General features: G+C 39.2%; 1 protein-coding gene and 1 long non-coding RNA gene across 4 annotated transcripts; one reads left to right on the top strand and one right to left on the bottom strand.

Annotated features, from left to right (window-relative positions):
• Window positions 1-3,400: 3,400 nt before the first annotated feature.
• LOC138634613 (myelin and lymphocyte protein-like) lies at window positions 3,401-13,587 on the bottom strand. Its single transcript, XM_069721648.1, has 4 exons — window positions 13,498-13,587; window positions 8,012-8,179; window positions 6,803-6,928; window positions 3,401-4,868 (listed from the first exon to the last, which is right to left on the bottom strand). Exons 1-4 carry the CDS (start codon window positions 13,585-13,587, stop codon window positions 4,794-4,796), a joined length of 459 nt encoding a protein of 152 aa, XP_069577749.1. The 3' UTR covers window positions 3,401-4,793.
• Window positions 9,146-15,531, top strand: LOC138634615 (uncharacterized). Of its 3 annotated transcripts, XR_011312002.1 has the most exons (4): window positions 9,677-9,776; window positions 13,501-13,755; window positions 14,578-14,968; window positions 15,049-15,531. It is a non-coding gene; the product is annotated as an uncharacterized lncRNA (long non-coding RNA). The 3 variants fall into 3 exon arrangements; XR_011312001.1 differs by lacking the exon at window positions 9,677-9,776 and adding an exon at window positions 9,146-9,480 and having other exon boundaries at window positions 13,501-14,968; XR_011312000.1 differs by having other exon boundaries at window positions 13,501-14,968.
• The last annotated feature ends 2,996 nt before the right edge of the window (window positions 15,532-18,527 follow it).

Genomic DNA, 18,527 nt, shown 5'->3' with positions numbered 1-18,527 from the left:
CCGTGATGATCAATTTAAATTACAGCTTTATTCTCCACATGAACTAACAGTAAAGTACGCTCCATTTCAAGTTGAAGCATTATCAGCAAACTACTTTCATTATAAAATGTCATTTTTGGTGACTACGCTGGACAAAAGTATTTGGACACAACCTTTTTTTTTTTGTCTTTTAAGAGACAACTTTTTTTTTCTCGTGGCTACGAGAAAACATTTTGTGGCCACGATTTAATTGAATCAAACTGTGCACACGAGCTTATTTAGAGCCACCAAAAAGGATAATACAGCTACTTGTATTATTTTGTGCAGGTTGGATTTATTAGTGAACATGATCACATCATTACATCAGATACAACTCCACATTGAGGAACATGAACCAGGCATATGGCATCCTATTTATTATCTACTATAAAGTGAGTGATTGTTATTATCGTAGCATCGGCTGTTTTCTGCTGTGTTTCTGTCTTTGGCCTCTCTGGGGCGCCGTAGGACGACACGCCCAATAATTCTCTGCTGTAACTTCCTCCTCTTTCCTTTTTTAAATTTGTTTTACATATTTCCACCAGATGTTAGCACCTGGCTGCAGCTGCACCTGTCAGACACCAGGCAGCTTGTAAGGTCCAACTCTGATCAGTTCTGGCTCGGAGTCAGATTTAGTTCATCTGAGGAAAATCAACAGCTTCAGTTGTTTCAGCAAAACCATAAAAGGTTTTTTTTTAGTTTTAAGACGAGCACCGTAACAACTGCTGGAAATGATGGCTCTCATCCTCCAAGAGTGAATCGTTTGAACTTAAATCATCCTTTAATGGTCTCAAAGCACTTCCCAGTTTGTCCCCGTTCAGCTGCTCACAGAAAACACCACGAACTGCTGTTGTCAGGGGCGACTAGAAATGATGGCTTTTGTTGAGGATTTGTTGCTGGATGAGATTGAGATCATCACTTCCGATGTTTAGTTCTGATCTGTTCCTGTTTCCTGTGTTTGGGCTCATCATCCTGTTGGAGGAACCAACCAGGACCTGAGACGGAGCTCCGTGAGCACGTTTCGCTGCACAAAGCCTCGAGATCTTTCGATTTAACTTGTTCATGATGTTTGCAGCTGGAACAGGAAACCGCTCGGACACGGTCTCCTGCTCGTTACCTTTAACGTGCTCGTCTGTAAGCTTCTTTGTGATTTTCTCGGACACATCTCTGATTTACTTTCCATGCTCAGTGTTGAGTTTGGTGCACAACATGACACCAAACAGCAGAGGGACCGCTGTTCTCCTTCAACCAGGCTGACTGATAACAAGGGTGAAGACGTGTGTGATCTCTAGTTTCAAATATCACCATCAGAATTAATGAACCACTGTACTGAATGACTTTAATCTGTTATGACCTGATATGATGTGTAAGACAGATACGACTGTTGAAGATCCGCAAACAGGAGAAACAGGTGAAATGGACAGCAGGTGTTTTTGATAGATGTTATTACCTGTGATTGTGTTGAATGTGTGTCGGTCAGACTCATCTTCAGTTTCACGAGATGCTCTGCTCTTATCACCTGCTGCCTTCTCTCATCAATTATCCACCACGGCTACAGTTCACTGACCCGCTCACCGCCCAGTCAGCTGCACAAAGTGCACACGCGTGTGTATGTACTCGTGTTACTGGTCCTGTGGGACTCAAGTTTGTTGACACAGTCGCATTGTGCAGACTCGACTTTATTTTGAGGAAATAAAACAAAAAAAATCATTCAGTATGAAGGTGGAGAGTTGGTTTAAAGTTATGAAAAGGGTGAGAAGGATCGTCTGTGTGTGTGTGTGTGTGTGTGTGTGTGTGTGTGTGTGTGTGTGTGTGTGTGTGTGTGTGTGTGTGTGTGTGTGTGTGTGAGTGAGTGAGTGAGTGAGTGAGTGAGTGAGTGAGTGAGTGAGTGAGTGAGTGAGTGTGTGTGTGTGTGTGTGTGTGTGTGTGTGTGTGTGTGTGTGTGTGTGTGTGTGTGAGTGAGTGTGTGAGTGAGTGAGTGAGTGAGTGAGTGAGTGAGTGAGTGAGTGAGTGAGTGAGTGAGTGAGTGAGTGAGTGTGTGTGTGTGTGTGTGTGTGTGTGTGTGTGTGTGTGTGTGTGAGTGAGTGAGTGAGTGAGTGAGTGAGTGAGTGAGTGAGTGAGTGAGTGAGTGTGTGTGTGTGTGTGTGTGTGTGTGTGTGTGTGTGTGTGTGTGTGTGTGTGTGTGTGTGTGTGTGTGTGTGTGTGTGTGTGTGTGTGTGTGTGTGTGTGTGTGTGTGTGTGTGTGTGTGTGTGTGTGTGTGTGTGTGTATTACCAGGGGCCCGTTTCACTAAACCTAGATTAGGGTTTAAACTGGGATTTTCCAGGTATCCTGATTTAATTAAGTCTTGGCTCAGTTTCACAAAAGCTGTAGCACATAAGTTAATAAATCATTGAGTTTAATTATTTGAAATGGCAAAATATTTCCTGCTAGCTTCAATTAGTAGGTTGTGGGTTGTGTGTATATATATATATATACACACACACACACAACCACAATCTGAGCTCTCCGTAGTTGATTGGAGTGTTATTGTGGTCATTTTCCATCTTCTCATGGTCTGTTTGTGTCTCTGAGGTCGGTTTGTGAATTGTTGTGGTCACTTTGAGTCTATTTGCAGTCATTCTGTCTTTGTTCGTTGTCTTTGTTCGTTGTCTTTGTTTGTTGTTCAAAAGGCCGAGTGGTCCGGGTTCATACAACATGGGCTGAAATGCCCTCAGCAGCCGAGGCTCCAGTTTAACCCCCCGCGGGCCGGACCTTGGCTGGATTTGCTTGTGCACATGAAGCAGGTTCAGGAATCCATCTGAGAGTTAGAGAGCAGCGGTTCGCTTCAGGAGCAGCAGTGGTTATGTTGCTCTGGAGCAAAATGTCAGACAGACAAAATGACCATCTTTAGGCTGCACTGCTACACATGCTAACAGTTATTTCTCTATAACATGTATGTTTGTAAACCGTGGGATGTCCTCACAACTTCAGATATTTAAAGAAATGCTGCTGACTTGTTGTAAGTTTTGGAAACGTCTGAGATGAAGTGCAGCTGAAACCTGATTCTGAGTTTTCAATAAAAACACTTTTTTTAATACTTATTATTGCCACTGAACTTAATTTCCTCCCCTCAGTCTCAGTAAAACTGAATTTTACAAAGGCACTCTGTTGTTTTTCTGAATGGCGTTTTTGCATCCATCCCTTCTACATTCGTATCGGCTTCATATTCAGCTTGATTGGATCGTAATTGTTCGATCAAACTCTTCACTGTTTTTTTTTACTAATTATTTTTAATCTAATTACCATGATGACAACAAAGTGCAGCTGAAACCTGACTCGGACACACACCACAATGTCAAGTCTGTTTCTTAAATAGAGTGAACCGGAAAACGCTTTTCAAATGTTTCAAAACAAACACATTTATTCATTTTCAATCATTTCAGTAGTTTAAAAAAAAAAAATTACAAAAATGAAGCTGACAGTTATAAAGACTTACATTACAAAAGAAACCAGAAACACCATCATTTACATCCTGATTTAATTCCCTGTTTGGATTAACAAGTCATTAGATTTATGTCTATTTAACAATGTTGGTAAATTTATAAAAATATAAAAGCAGCCACACGCAGACGCTTTCTTTAATCAGCTGACAGTAAAACAAGAATTGCAACCAAAAGAATTTTACTAAAGGAAAAAGATGATTTAAAAAAAAGTGTACAGAGGTCACGATGTTCAGAGGAGGCAGATTAGCGGAGTATAAATATCGTCCAGACCAGGAGACTAAAATAAGTTTAAAATACTGTAAGTTTGAAACGGTTTGAGGACCATTTATTGGTTCTGTAAAGTGTCTGAACTTGATAGATGAAGATTCATGGAAAACCTACCTGAAGCTGACGTGTTAAAATGAATTGTGGGAGCCAATCTGAAGCTCAGATTCACTAATTCTGAACTTTATTTTTTGAATCCTGGACCTGAAATAATTTGTCTGGTTAGTGGAGCTTGTTGGTTTCTGTCATTCTTCAGTTGTTGTCTGCTATAAATATAGTGAAGTCGAAGTACATTTACACAGCTTTTGCACTTAAGTAGAATTTTAACATGACTTAAGTATTTCCATTTCTATACTTTTTTCCACATTAGATTTATATTAAAGTTTTAGCTACTGGTTACTTTTAAGATTATGATGTTACATTAAAACATAGTATATATAAGACTGTAAAAGACAACATCTTTTTTTTGTTTTGTGAGCTCTGACTATAAACAAAATCAGCAGTTCCACCATTTTCTTGCATTTGCCTCTAAACTACTCAGATGGTTTATTTTCCATAACTGTTTAAATGCTCCAAAAAAATCACAAAACTCTAAGATTTATGATAAAATCCCAAAATTGAAAACAGATTTGTGAAATGGAACTTTTCTTCTTTCCCTTCCCACAACCACTCTAATTGCTGACATTTTTCAGAGGTTTGACCTCTAGTTTAGTAAAGTATGTAAAGTAATTTATAATTATAAGTCACAGAGTTTTCTGCAACATAAGTAATTTTATTTTTGATACTTTAATGCTTATGTACTGTTACTTAAGCAGAAATTTCTATGCAGGACTTTTAGTTGGAATATTTGTATGTTAAAAGTATACATTTACTTAAAGGATCCATTGGCTAAAACTTTAATCTTGACAGTCTCCATCACCGCAAGCCTCCTCATCATGTCAGCATGCTGCAGCTTTATGTACAAGCTTGAAGAATGAAAATCAGTTCTGTTTTGGTTTCGCTCACGAGGCTCTGCAGGAAGAAAGTTCTAGAAAGATTTCCATCGAATGGCAGACAGGATGGTGTGGATGAAGTAGAGGAGAGTCGCCACGTACGAGAAAACCTGAAAACACAAAGAAGATGTAAAACTACAACAAAGAGATGTAACACTGCAACAAAGAGAAGTAACACTACAACAAAGAGAAGTAACACTACAACAAAGATATGTAACACTACAACAAAGAGAAGTAACACTACAACAAAGAGATGTAACACTACAACAAAGATATGTAACACTACAACAAAGAGAAGTAACACTACAACAAAGAGATGTAACACTACAACAAAGATATGTAACACTACAACAAAGAGAAGTAACACTACAACAAAGATATGTAACACTACAACAAAGAGATGTAACACTACAACAAAGAGACGTAACACTACAACAAAGAGATGTAACACTACAACAAAGAGATGTAACACTACGACAAAGAGATGTAACACTACGACAAAGAGACGTAACACTACGACAAAGAGATGTAACACTACAACAAAGAGATGTAACACTACGACAAAGAGATGTAACACTACGACAAAGAGACGTAACACTACAACAAAGAGACGTAACACTACAACAAAGAGATGTAACACTACAACAAAGATATGTAACACTACAACAAAGAGAAGTAACACTACAACAAAGATATGTAACACTACAACAAAGAGATGTAACACTACAACAAAGAGATGTAACACTACAACAAAGAGACGTAACACTACAACAAAGAGACGTAACACTACAACAAAGAGACGTAACACTACAACAAAGAGATGTAACACTACGACAAAGAGATGTAACACTACGACAAAGAGACGTAACACTACGACAAAGAGATGTAACACTACAACAAAGAGATGTAACACTACGACAAAGAGACGTAACACTACAACAAAGAGATGTAACACTACAACAAAGAGATGTAACACTACAACAAAGAGACGTAACACTACAACAAAGAGACGTAACACTACAACAAAGAGATGTAACACTACAACAAAGAGACGTAACACTACAACAAAGAGAAGTAACACTACAACAAAGAGACGTAACACTACAACAAAGAGACGTAACACTACAACAAAGAGACGTAACACTACAACAAAGAGACGTAACACTACAACAAAGAGATGTAACACTACGACAAAGAGACGTAACACTACGACAAAGAACAACACTACAACAAAGAGAAGTAACACTACAACAAAGAGACGTAACACTACAACAAAGAGACGTAACACTACAACAAAGAGACGTAACACTACAACAAAGAGATGTAACACTACAACAAAGAGACGTAACACTACAACAAAGAGACGTAACACTACAACAAAGAGATGTAACACTACAACAAAGAGACGTAACACTACAACAAAGAGAAGTAACACTACAACAAAGAGACGTAACACTACAACAAAGAGACGTAACACTACAACAAAGAGATGTAACACTACAACAAAGAGACGTAACACTACAACAAAGAGATGTAACACTACAACAAAGAGATGTAACACTACAACAAAGAGACGTAACACTACAACAAAGAGAAGTAACACTACAACAAAGAGACGTAACACTACAACAAAGAGAAGTAACACTACAACAAAGAGATGCAAAACTATAAAGAGACTTGAAACAGCTCTCAGAGACAACGTGTCTACAAAAAGATGTAAGACTATGACCGACATCTAAATGTACTATAGACATAAAACAACTACAAAAAGACAGTTTTCTGCAAAGCGATAAAAACAACTAAACGAGATGCAAAACTAATATAACAGTCAAATAACTCCTGCACAGACACAAAAGAACTAAAGACTCAAAATGCCAACAAATGGACACAAAACTTCAAAACAATCATTAGTCTTTAAAATAAATACAATTTTAAGTTGATGCATTTATTTCTACACTTCTCTTCTTTTCTCTACTAGTTTTAGAAACATAGATTTCTGCCTCTGCTTCGTGGAGACATCACTTCTACTAACAGCCTGACTCACCACAGCAGAGATGTCCAGCCGGTAGTTCTGCAACGAGCCCACATCTTTCATCTCCAGGGTCACTTTGGCCAAAACCACTGAAGCACTGAGGTAGAAGAAGGCAGCAATGCCGTGATATGCAAAGTCCTGACAGGAGCGAGAAGAACGGGGAAACATGACGTGAGAAACATTTACTGGTGAAGTCAGTGACTGTTACATGGTGACTGCAACATCTACCGGCTCACTATGGAGTCAAAACACACCCAAACACACTGTTAGAGAACCCTGTTAAAGCTTTAAATGCTGTGTCCTCAATGGTGAAAATAATGTGGAAAACATGGTGGAAATGTGACATTTACTGTATGTTAGTTTCATATCTTAACATGAGAAATGTTACGGTTTCCTCACTGCTTCATATATATCATCATTTATTCATTAGTTTTCATTGCATCCTATTTCATTTTGCTTTTATTGACATTGTTTCCACGTCAGCGAGGTGTGAAAACTTTAACAAAAAACATTTTGACAGGTTTTTTTTATACACAAATTGAAAATATGTATGAAACACGTGGATAGAAACCCACCTTCAGGCAACATAACCATCAGACACAAAATGTAAAATCATAGTAATGTCAAAAGAAGCTCACTACTGCTGATAACAGATAAGCAACCACGAACTAAATCAGACTGTCCAGCTGCTCAAACTGCAAATGATGCTGTTCAGTGTCTGTCCAGTTTAAACAGTCAAACAAACTGTTCTTATTGTTCACTGCTCGGCCTTCAGTTCTGCTTTTGGGTCAAACATGTACTTCACTCAAACATACTCACTTATTTGTGAATTTACCATTTATTCATTTCAATTCAATTCAATTCAATTCAACTTTATTTATATAGCGCCAAATCACAACATAGGTTATTTCATGGCACTTAACACATTAAAGATAGAAGAGAAGAACTGTTGGTGGAGATGACAAGCGCAGAGCAGAGACATGCAGCTCCATGTATGTTTATGTCCTGTCTGTCTGTCTGTCTGTCTGTCTGTCTGTCTGTCAATTATGTCACTGAACTTTTACTCAGGTAACATTAAGAGAACTTTCACAAACAGATCTGAGAACTACTGGATCGTCCACAAAGTGATGAGCAGAAATGAACTCTGGCTGAAACCATCTGGAGTCTCAGATCCAACAGTTTGTGAGTTTATAGTAAAAACTAGATGTGTGGAGGACTTACTGCGGCTGCCCAGTTGCCCTTGTTGTGATGCCCCCCGCAGGCGAACATCACCATCCAGATGAACGTCATGACGAAGCAGAAGACGGAGACGAACATCACCCAGCCCTGAGGGTTCTGGGGAACAACGAGCGTGCACGCCACCAGGATCCACACCAGACCGCCGAAGATCTGCCACAACGTCAGAGACACAAGCAAACTCACTGCAGGGATTTTACATCAGGATTCATCTGCTGATGATGATTCATCTACTGATTATTGTTAAGCAATAGGTGACATCTTTAAATATCATGTTTTGTCTGAGCAACAGTCAAAAACCCAAAGGTATTCACTTAACTGTTATAAAACAGAACTTTTAAAAGGCTTTAACTGTTTGTTTGTGGTTTTTGATTGAAGTATCCCATCAGTGATTACTGGAGTTTCAAAATAGATGCGGATGTTTCCGTACGATGTGGCTCAATATGTTTTAGTCCTGTTGTGTTGGTCTGATCTTTTTTAGGTTCTCTTTTAATCTCATCCTGAAAAAAGAAACTGTATTTTGCTTCCACTCTGGAGAAGAATGAGAACAATCAGCTGCATCTAAATGACACCGTGTTGGTTTGAGTTTAGTCCCTGGACCATCACAGAGCCCATGTTTAAGGAACTGACATGTGACCCCAGCTTGTATTACCATGATTTCGTTTACGCTGTATTTCCAGCTCGCCATGCAGCACCGGGTGTTGCTGTCTGCGTTCACTCTACACCTCTAATGATTGACAGGCTGCATTATTCATGGTGCTCAACCCTCCTCCACCTGCTCCCATCACTGTCGAACTCCACCTGCTCGCACGCCGTGGCTGTAGCTCAAATCAAGTATTTACACTTACTACTGCTTTTATTACAGATGCAGCCGCCGTGGAAACATCAGCTGTTGCAGAATGCATCATTATACAAGCACAAGATGTACACGTCCTCACAAAAGTGTTCATTGTTCACTGAGCACCACCAGACAAGCCATCAGTGTATTTAATGTGTCCATGAAACAGAGCATCTTTAGATTTATGACCCAAAATGTGAAACAACATTATCATGCTGAAAATTCACATCCCGGCAAGTCTGCTAAATTCTTTGTATTCACTTCTGTTTTATGTTCTTCTCATTTCCTGTTTTATTTTGAAATAATCACCTCTTTCTCATTTCAGACACCTTCACTTCCTGTCCCCGTGTTTCCCATCTTTGTGCCCCGCCCCATCTATATATAGCTGTGTCTTTCCCTCATGTCTTTGCCAGTTCATCGTAGTTTCCAAGCTCTTCCTACCAGCATTTTTCCTTGTGTAAAACCTGTGATTTTGTCTTTTGGATTTTCACCTCTTGCCTGGTTGGACTGATTATTCTGGTTTTGAATCTCTGGACTGTGAATCTGATTTCGTCTCTGGACTGCAGCTCTAATTATCATCAGTGAAGCCTTTTAACTGATCTGCTGTCTGAGTGTCGTGAGTCCAGACCTGTCATTCTACACATGGAAGTGAACTAACATACAAGTACCTCAGAAAAAGATTTAGTATGTCCCGATACTTAGTATGTTAGATGTAGGATGCCAAAAGTACCAGGATGTTCTACTACATCCGGTCGTATTTTGCAGTACGCCGGAAGGTACTCTGGTAGCATGAAGAAGAAGAAGAAGAAGAAGAAGAAGAAGAAGAAGAAGAAGAAGAAGAAGAAGAAGAAGAAGAAGAAGAAGAAGAAGAAGAAGAAGAAGAAGAAGAAGGATTGCGATGGACATGACAAAGTGGGTTCAATACACATTTTTATGATGAAGTGGTATGTCCAAATTGTAAACATACTACATGCAACAGTAGATACTTTTTAAGGGAAGCTGTAGTCCGTACTAATAGTAAAAAGAAATAGTGTGTGATTCGGAACGCAGAGAGGATGCGATTTGGAACGAGTCCACTTCCTTTTAATGTCCTTTTCTTTTTCTACTTCCTTTCGTGGGCGGAGCATCAGCGCCACCAACGGCCCGGCGGCTCAGTCGATGTGACGTATTTTCCGCTGCGCAAAGGATTGTGGGTCAGAACAGTGCTAGTAGCATGCTGACCTGCAGGCTGTAAAATACGACCGGATGTAGTAGAACATCCTGGTACTTTTGGCATCCTACGTCTAACATACGAAGTATTGAGACATACAAAATCTTATTCTGGCATACTAAATAATATGATAGTATGAATACTGGAACATACTAAATAATATGATAGTATGGATACTGGAACATACTAAATAATATGATAGTATGAATACTGGAACATACTAAATAATATGATAGTATGGATACTGGAACATACTAAATAATATGATAGTATGAATACTGGAACATACTAAATAATATGATAGTATGGATACTGGAACATACTAAATAATATGATAGTATGAATACTGAAACATACTAAATAATATGATAGTATGAATACTGGAACATACTAAATAATATGATAGTATGAATACTGGAACTGGATACTAAATAATATGATAGTATGAATACTGAAACATACTAAATAATATGATAGTATGAATACTGGAACATACTAAATAATATGATAGTATGAATACTGGAACATACTAAATAATATGATAGTATGAATACTGGAACATACTAAATAATATGATAGTATGGATACTGGAACATACTAAATAATATGATAGTATGGATACTGGAACATACTAAATAATATGATAGTATGGATACTGGAACATACTAAATAATATGATAGTATGGATACTGGAACATACTAAATAATATGATAGTATGAATACTGTATGAACATACTAAATAATATGATAGTATGAATACTGGAACATACTAAATAATATGATAGTATGAATACTGAAACATACTAAATAATATGATAGTATGAATACTGATAGAACATACTAAATAATATGATAGTATGAATACTGGAACATACTAAATAATATGATAGTATGAATACTGAAACATACTAAATAATATGATAGTATGAATACTGGAACATACTAAATAATATGATAGTATGGATACTGGAACATACTAAATAATATGATAGTATGAATACTGGAACATACTAAATAATATGATAGTATGGATACTGGAACATACTAAATAATATGATAGTATGAATACTGGAACATACTAAATAATATGATAGTATGGATACTGGAACATACTAAATAATATGATAGTATGGATACTGGAACATACTAAATAATATGATAGTATGAATACTGGAACATACTAAATAATATGATAGTATGGATACTGGAACATACTAAATAATATAATAGTATGAATACTGGAACATACTAAATAATATGATAGTATGGATACTGGAACATACTAAATAATATGATAGTATGAATACTGGAACATACTAAATAATATGATAGTATGGATACTGGAACATACTAAATAATATAATAGTATGAATACTGGAACATACTAAATAATATGATAGTATGGATACTGGAACATACTAAATAATATGATAGTATGAATACTGGAACATACTAAATAATATGATAGTATGGATACTGGAATGCAGGGACAGCTTTTGTCGTGTGTTAACGCACGAGTTAAGGTGACGCCGCCTGCAGCATTCCTCCACTCTGTGATGTCTGCTGACGTTAAATAGGCAGCATGATGGCGTTTCTCATATCAGTTTGTGTTTGTCTTTCTAATCTCTCCTCCGTCACACTGCCTCATTGTAGGAATCCTGTCGGTTCTGGCGGCTGTGACGTCTGACTCCTGACATGCTTACTATACATACTTAGCATTTTGTTGAAATATTGCTGATTCATTTTCAGTTTCCTTTCAATTTTAGCCAGTTCCAAAATAACTGTGGTTGAGTGTCGGCACACTCGGTATAGTGAGTGTGAGCAATTGAGAGCATTTTACTGCAAGATTTGGGTTTTGATGCGTGAAAACTCGGCCTGATTTCGGATGAAAATGAGCTTGTCCACCCTGAACCTTCTCCCGGTTCCTCAATCTGCTCCTCTGCTAATCAACCCACTCACAATATCGACCACCAGTCTGTCACTTCTAGGTTGCTGGATCATAAGTTTTTGATTCTCAGTGTATGAGCTTTACTTTTAATAGTGTTTTGTTTCTTGGTCAGCGTTTCCCTGATGTGTTGCCCTGCCTGGTCTTTGTAATTTCACCAATGCTTCAGTTCCCTGTTTGCTCCACTACCTGCCTCTGTGCTCTGTGTCCTGGGACAATTTTGGCGCATCATTAATTGAGTGTCCAGCAACCACGTGATGGATTAAGGTTACTTTTGTGCCAAGACTTATTTCACTGGGAAAAAAAAAAAAAATGCCGAAATTCTCATTTGCTCCCAGGTTGGTTTAACAGAAAAAATAAGGTTAAAATTGCCATGCATAGGCTACTACTATAAGAATATAAGCAACACATTAATTTAATGGAATAGCCTACAAAAATATATATATTTATATCTGCTCTAATCTAATAATTTAGCCCAGGTATTCACAGAGTCTGCAATATTTTATCTTATTATTATTATTATTATTATCATTGTTATTATTTTTATTTTATTGTGCCAGCTCTCCTTTCTGTATTGGGGAGCTGTAGCTACTGTTTCTTTCAGTCTGGATTATAACTTCTTTGTAATTTTCGGATACAGTTATTTTCTGACAGTATACTTGACTTTGCGACTGAGGAGATGCTGAAACAGCATCTTCATGTGAACGTACACATTCTGCTGGATCAGGAAACCTGGCTTTATTTAGCAAGCTGGTACCCACCGTTGTGTGACCGCTGATCGTGATCATGTTTGTAAGACAAAATGAGTGAGAGCTGGGATGTACGACGAAGCTGTTTGACCGTAGCTCGGATACCTTTCTATTATCTGGTTTAACTAAGCCTAACAAATCAGCAACTAATTATCAACTCACTTTTTGGGTCCAAAAAATTCAAAGTAAGTTTCATTGGGCCAAAAAAGTCAAGTGTAAAGGTCCGGTTCGGGTGTCAAGCTGAGAGTGACAGAAAATGTCCAAAACGATAAACAAGTTGAGCTCCATCGTCGTGACAGTTTGTTTTTCTGATGCTCTGAACACATCACTGATGTTTGACTGACAGGCTCCAGCAGCAGGATGTGACACATGGTTCACTAAACACCGCAGGGAGCCACATCATACAAAGACATAACCGCAATTTAATTTCATCTCAATATCTCATCCCTTCAGCATTTAAACAGAAAAACAGAGCAGCAGCGTTTCTTCCCTCCAGAATCAAGAAATAATAACAGACACTGAAATCACCTAGAACAAGAAAATTAAAGATAATTTGTACTTTTTATTATTTTATTTTTTTAAACCAAATAACGTCTTACAGTTCAACTCTTTAAATAGTTTCATTATATTAAAAACTAATTCAGACGCTTTTACCGCGTAAATGCTGCTGAAAGTGATTTCAGAAGTTCCTGTCGTGCGTTTAAACCTTTTTATCTGCTCTTTCTTACCAGTTCTGGCAGGAAGAGGATGTCGGGGATGGTGGTGCATATTCCGACCCCGCTGGGGAGGTTCCCCATGATGGCTGTGTTGGAGGCCATCCTCCTCCTGCTGCTGCTGCTCAGACTGAAGCACACTCACACCTGCTGCGCTTTAAACCGGGAGGAGCCGACTGAAAAAACCGGAATCCCCATCAGCCGATCGCGAACACACCGGAGACGCTCGAGCGGCCGTGAGCCGGCGGAGCTCCGCTGAAGGTCCGGGACTCGGTGAGACGCACTTATAAATGTTGTACCAGTGAGTCAGTCATCGTAGTGACGACCCGCAGCCAGCACAAACAACAACAGGCCGACACCACAAACAACAACAGACCGACACCACAGCAACAACAACACAAACACAAGAGCAACAATAACAGTTTAACATTCATAGTTTCTCTTTCATGACCCACTGTGATATGAAGAAATGAAGTTCAATTCATTGTCCTTTCGTAATGACCAAGCTCCATCATATCTTCCGCAGCTCACAGGACCTATTGTGAGAGAACAGACCTGTTTGTGGTTTCCAAGTTTCCAAAATGATAACAGGAGGCAGAGCTTCTATCTTTCAGGCCCGTCCTGAACCTGCTCCCACTTTGGGTTCAGGAAGTAGACTCCCTCTCTATTTTTAAGGTCAGGCTGAAAACGTTCCTCTTTGATACATGTTATGGTTTGGACCCTGAACCTTTCAGGCCTATAGGCTGCTGGTCGACCTCCCATGATGCATTGAGCACATCCTCTTTCTCTCTTTGTCCCTCCATGTATTTATATCCCACTCTTGCCTTCCATTTACCATTTCTTTAACATTGATGTTTTAATGTGTTTTTTTATTCTGTAATTTTATTCACTGCTGTATGTTCTGTAAGTTAACACTGAAGTTTTAATGTCTTTCTTTAACTTTATTATATTTGCCTGCTGTGCGTTCTGGTCTGTTTATTCTTTCTAACTGTAAAGTTTCTTGGCACCATGTTGCTCAGTGATTCTGCTCTTTAAATGAATTGGTTGATTGATAATTAACAAGGACATTAACTTGTACATTGTTTTTTTTTTTAGGTGTTTTTCCATTTTGGTGGAGCTCGGCTGGAAGCTATGCTAAGAGTTTTCCTACCAGTCTGTGATCTTAGCTAAAGTGATTATTCTACTCAATATAATGGAGGTAAAGTGGGCGGGGCTTTGTGACTTAAAATGAAACATTGACTGCAGGTTACTTCACATCCTCTAATGTGACTTCAGGTAGACCATCTCAGGAGGTTTTAATGGGTCATACAGTGATACCCCAGTATTTGTTTTACAATAAAAAGAGACACTTTTCTATACATATATATTTGCTAACATCCCACCTCAGTTGTGTTTGTGGCCTCGCAGCCTTTCACACCTCTCACTGTAAACAACACAGCCATGGAAACATCAGCATCTCGTTTGGCTGGCCCAGGACGTGATGCAGGTGAGCTGTAGAACAAACACCTCGGATAATCGTCGAGCAGGATCTGGTTTCCTGATTCTCTCATCCGATCCTCCTGCCAGAGAAACCTACTCCTGGTGGAGGCGACGCTGCACGGACACGTCAAGACGAGGACTCGTGAGATCAAACTCCATCTCAAACCTCGTCCACACAGGAACCAGATGTTTCTCCAAACAAAAGACTCCAGGAGCAGAATAAGTTCATTTAATTTCTCTATGTGAAACCTGTAGTTGAAAATAGAAAATTTTTAGTGTCATGCCAAATGTGTTTTCAATTTCACAAGACATTTCTGTGTGCAGTGAAGTTTTTGCAGCTGCATGCATAAAAAGAAACAAAAGAGAAAGTGCCTGTTATTATATGTAAACTTTATGTAGCATGTTTATGGTCTAAATAGCAGAGGAAGAGAGATAGAAACTTTACTATTAGCATCATTTTCATCTAAGCATCATTTTTCATCAAACTGAAACGTGTTTAAATCAGTGGCAGGTTTTGCCACTCGAGGAGAATAAAAGAAAAGCTGTTAATGAAACACTGTAATAATGTTATTAAGTGCGCTTGTCATCTCCACCAACAGTTCTTCTCTTGTGTCTCTATGCTGTCCTTTTCTCTCTCTGCTCTCCTCTCACCCCAACCGGTCGAGGCAGATGGCCGCCCACCTCTGTTCCTGGTTCTGTTAACAGATGCTCCGCCCACCTCTGATCCTGGTTCTGTTAACAGATGCTCCGCCCACCTCTGATCCTGGTTCTGTTAACAGATGTTCTCCACCTCTGATCCTGGTTCTGGTTCTATTAACAGATGCTCCACCCACCTCTGATCCTGGTTCTGTTAACAGATGCTCCGCCCACCTCTGATACTGGTTCTGTTAACAGATGCTCCTCCCACCTCTGATCCTGGTTTTGTTAACAGATGCTCCTCCCACCTCTGATCCTGGTTCTGTTAACAGATGTTCTCCACCTCTGATCCTGGTTCTGTCGGAGGTTTCTTCCTGTTAAAGGGAGTTTTTCTTCCCTCTGTTGGAGGTTTTTCTCCCTTAAAGAGGAGGTTTTTTTTCCCTCCTAGCTTATGTGGGAATTGTTGAATTGTTGAATTGTTGAATTGTTGAATTGTTGAATTGTTGAATTGTTGAATTGTTGAATTGTTGGGTTTCTCTGTATAATATTGTAAAGTCTTGCTGTAAAGACTTTAATGTGTTAAGTGCAATGAAATAACCTGTATTGTGATTTGGCGCTATATAAATAAAGTTGAATTGAATTGAATTGAAGTAGTTGTGTCTTATATTCTAATTTAATCACTTCCACATCCAGCAAGTAAAGACCAACATGATCATCCCACTGCTGATCCCACTGTTGGTGTCCAAAAGTTGCTCGCTAAGTCCAAAAGGAAATGAGTCACTGGAGCCAAAATTAGGAGCTAAAAAAGGCCAAAAAAAATAACTGTAGAGCTACAGAGGTGGTACTTTTTCGTAAAATGTATATTTTTTTAGCCTTTTGAGCAACATTAATGTAACTGCAGGGTCTTTTGGTTGTTTCACCACTTCGATCCAGATTGAACTAAGATCTGGTTCAGACTTTCTTGTTTGATAAAATGCTAAACTGAGATGGTAAACATGGGTAAAATAATCCTGCTAATCTTTAGCATTTTAGCTCTATCATTATGTGCATGTTAATGATGATGTTGCCTTCAGCTCAAAGCACCGCTTTGTACAGTCCTGCTAACATTGTTGTTGACTGAGTTTCATGATCCAAGTCCAATGTTTCCAGTAAAAAGAACAAAAGTAAAACACAATGGAAGTAGTTTTATGAAATATCAGATTCAACATCTCAATATTAGCTGCATTTCAGTTTAGTTTGGCATAAAAGTAATTGAAAAAAATTATAAATAAAATTGGGAAACTTACATTTCCCAGGAGGTGGAGCTTGGTTATTTTCTACCTGCCTGTCCTGTGTTGTGACCGAAGACTGGATATAAAAGTGTTCGTAGCTTCCGGGTCTGTAAATGGTTCTGATCCAGAAGTGCCTTCAGCTGCAATACCAGCGAGTGCCACTAGAGGTCGGCTCCAAAAAGCCTCCGGCTCCATAGACTCCCATTCAACTTCTCTCATCAAATCCAAAGTGAATAAAATGTGTCCATCAGTTATCTCGGTGTTGTTAGCTAAAGTCACTCCTTCTTCTTAGTTTTCTGGAGGTCCATCTGAAAATAATCCCTCATTCATTAGAAAAGAAGATTCAAGAAGACCTGTTTTTGGGGGCGTGTCTGTTTGATTGACAGGCCTGTGGTGCAGTCAGGTTACAGCTATCGGTGGGCGGGACGTAGTATCGTCAGGTTTCCGATCAGATCGGTCAGATCCACCGCTGGCTCCTCCCCCAGCTCGTCCAAATATGGTCACTTCCTGCTCCAAACCGCTCCGAACTAGCAAGATGGTGACGGACAGAATCTGAACTGGAGGATTCATACGGCCGTTCATAAAACCAACAGGTGACGTCACTGCTGGTTGCTGATTGGTTCTGCCGTGTGTACTCTGATGAAGGTCTGATGTGGACAGAAAGCTTGAATAAAAGTCATATATGCATGGATCAGTGTGGTGTCTGTTCCACCAGGTTTCTGATGGTTCCAGCACCGAAGCAAAGACTCAGCTGGATGGAGTGGAGATATTCATGCATTACAGAAATAATACATAAAATCCAATTCAATGTAACTGCCCCGGTGCTGTAAAGTAATTATTGGGGTGATGATGGAGATGAAAACAGGCCAAGGTAACAGATAGTTGAGACCTGAATACAGTTTAAATCAGACTTTGAAAAATATATACACACTACAAAAGGGGGAAAAAGCTGATTTCCCTCCAGGTCCTGGTCCTAAAACGGCCGGCGGACGACGGTCCTCTGCTCTCTGGGATTCAGTTTCCACAGAGTGATGCAACCTGAGCTGAGAGAAAACTCTTCCTTTGCCCCCCCGGCTCTATTGTCCTACTGATGGTGTTATTAGATAATGGGCTGCCTGTCGGGGAGAGACGGCTATCTAATCTACAGGTCAATCAGCAGAGCGCTAAATACTTCATGATGAGACAATAAGTGCTACAGTCCTGATCCGGACTTATAGTTACAGTACGCCGTCACAGTTTTGGTGCAGCCATCTTCTCTTGGCTCCATATTCAATCACATATCGAGTCTCTAACAGAGCAAACTTTATCCAGGGATGAGCCAAATATCTTCAACCACTGCTACACGGTCATAAAAGATGGCGATCGTTTGGTACCCGTGCAGCTGAAGATAAGAACTCGATGACATCATACGCCACGTAACAACCTTCGAGAACGAGACGTGTCTAAAACAATGACAAGCCACGTTTCACCCGTAAGCTTAAGAAGATCCGTGAGATCAAGGAAGAGGTCGACAGGAGAGGACACAAGGACACGTGGAGACAAAGAAAAATACAAACTGGACATGTCAATCAGAAGAATCTGTTCACACCTTCGAGGGACCGCTTGAGCTCATTCGCCACTTTATATGCAAATGAACATGTACGTAAATATAAGTGTTCA

Source organism: Brachyistius frenatus, unplaced genomic scaffold (genome assembly GCF_029030835.1).
Source record: "Brachyistius frenatus isolate BFR_SWC_R1_liver_20210118 unplaced genomic scaffold, ASM2903083v1 Contig_269, whole genome shotgun sequence".
Classification (NCBI taxonomy): domain Eukaryota; kingdom Metazoa; phylum Chordata; class Actinopteri; family Embiotocidae; genus Brachyistius; species Brachyistius frenatus.
The sequence above is the reverse complement of the archived record's forward strand: the minus strand, read 5'-3'. Positions and strand labels throughout refer to the sequence as shown.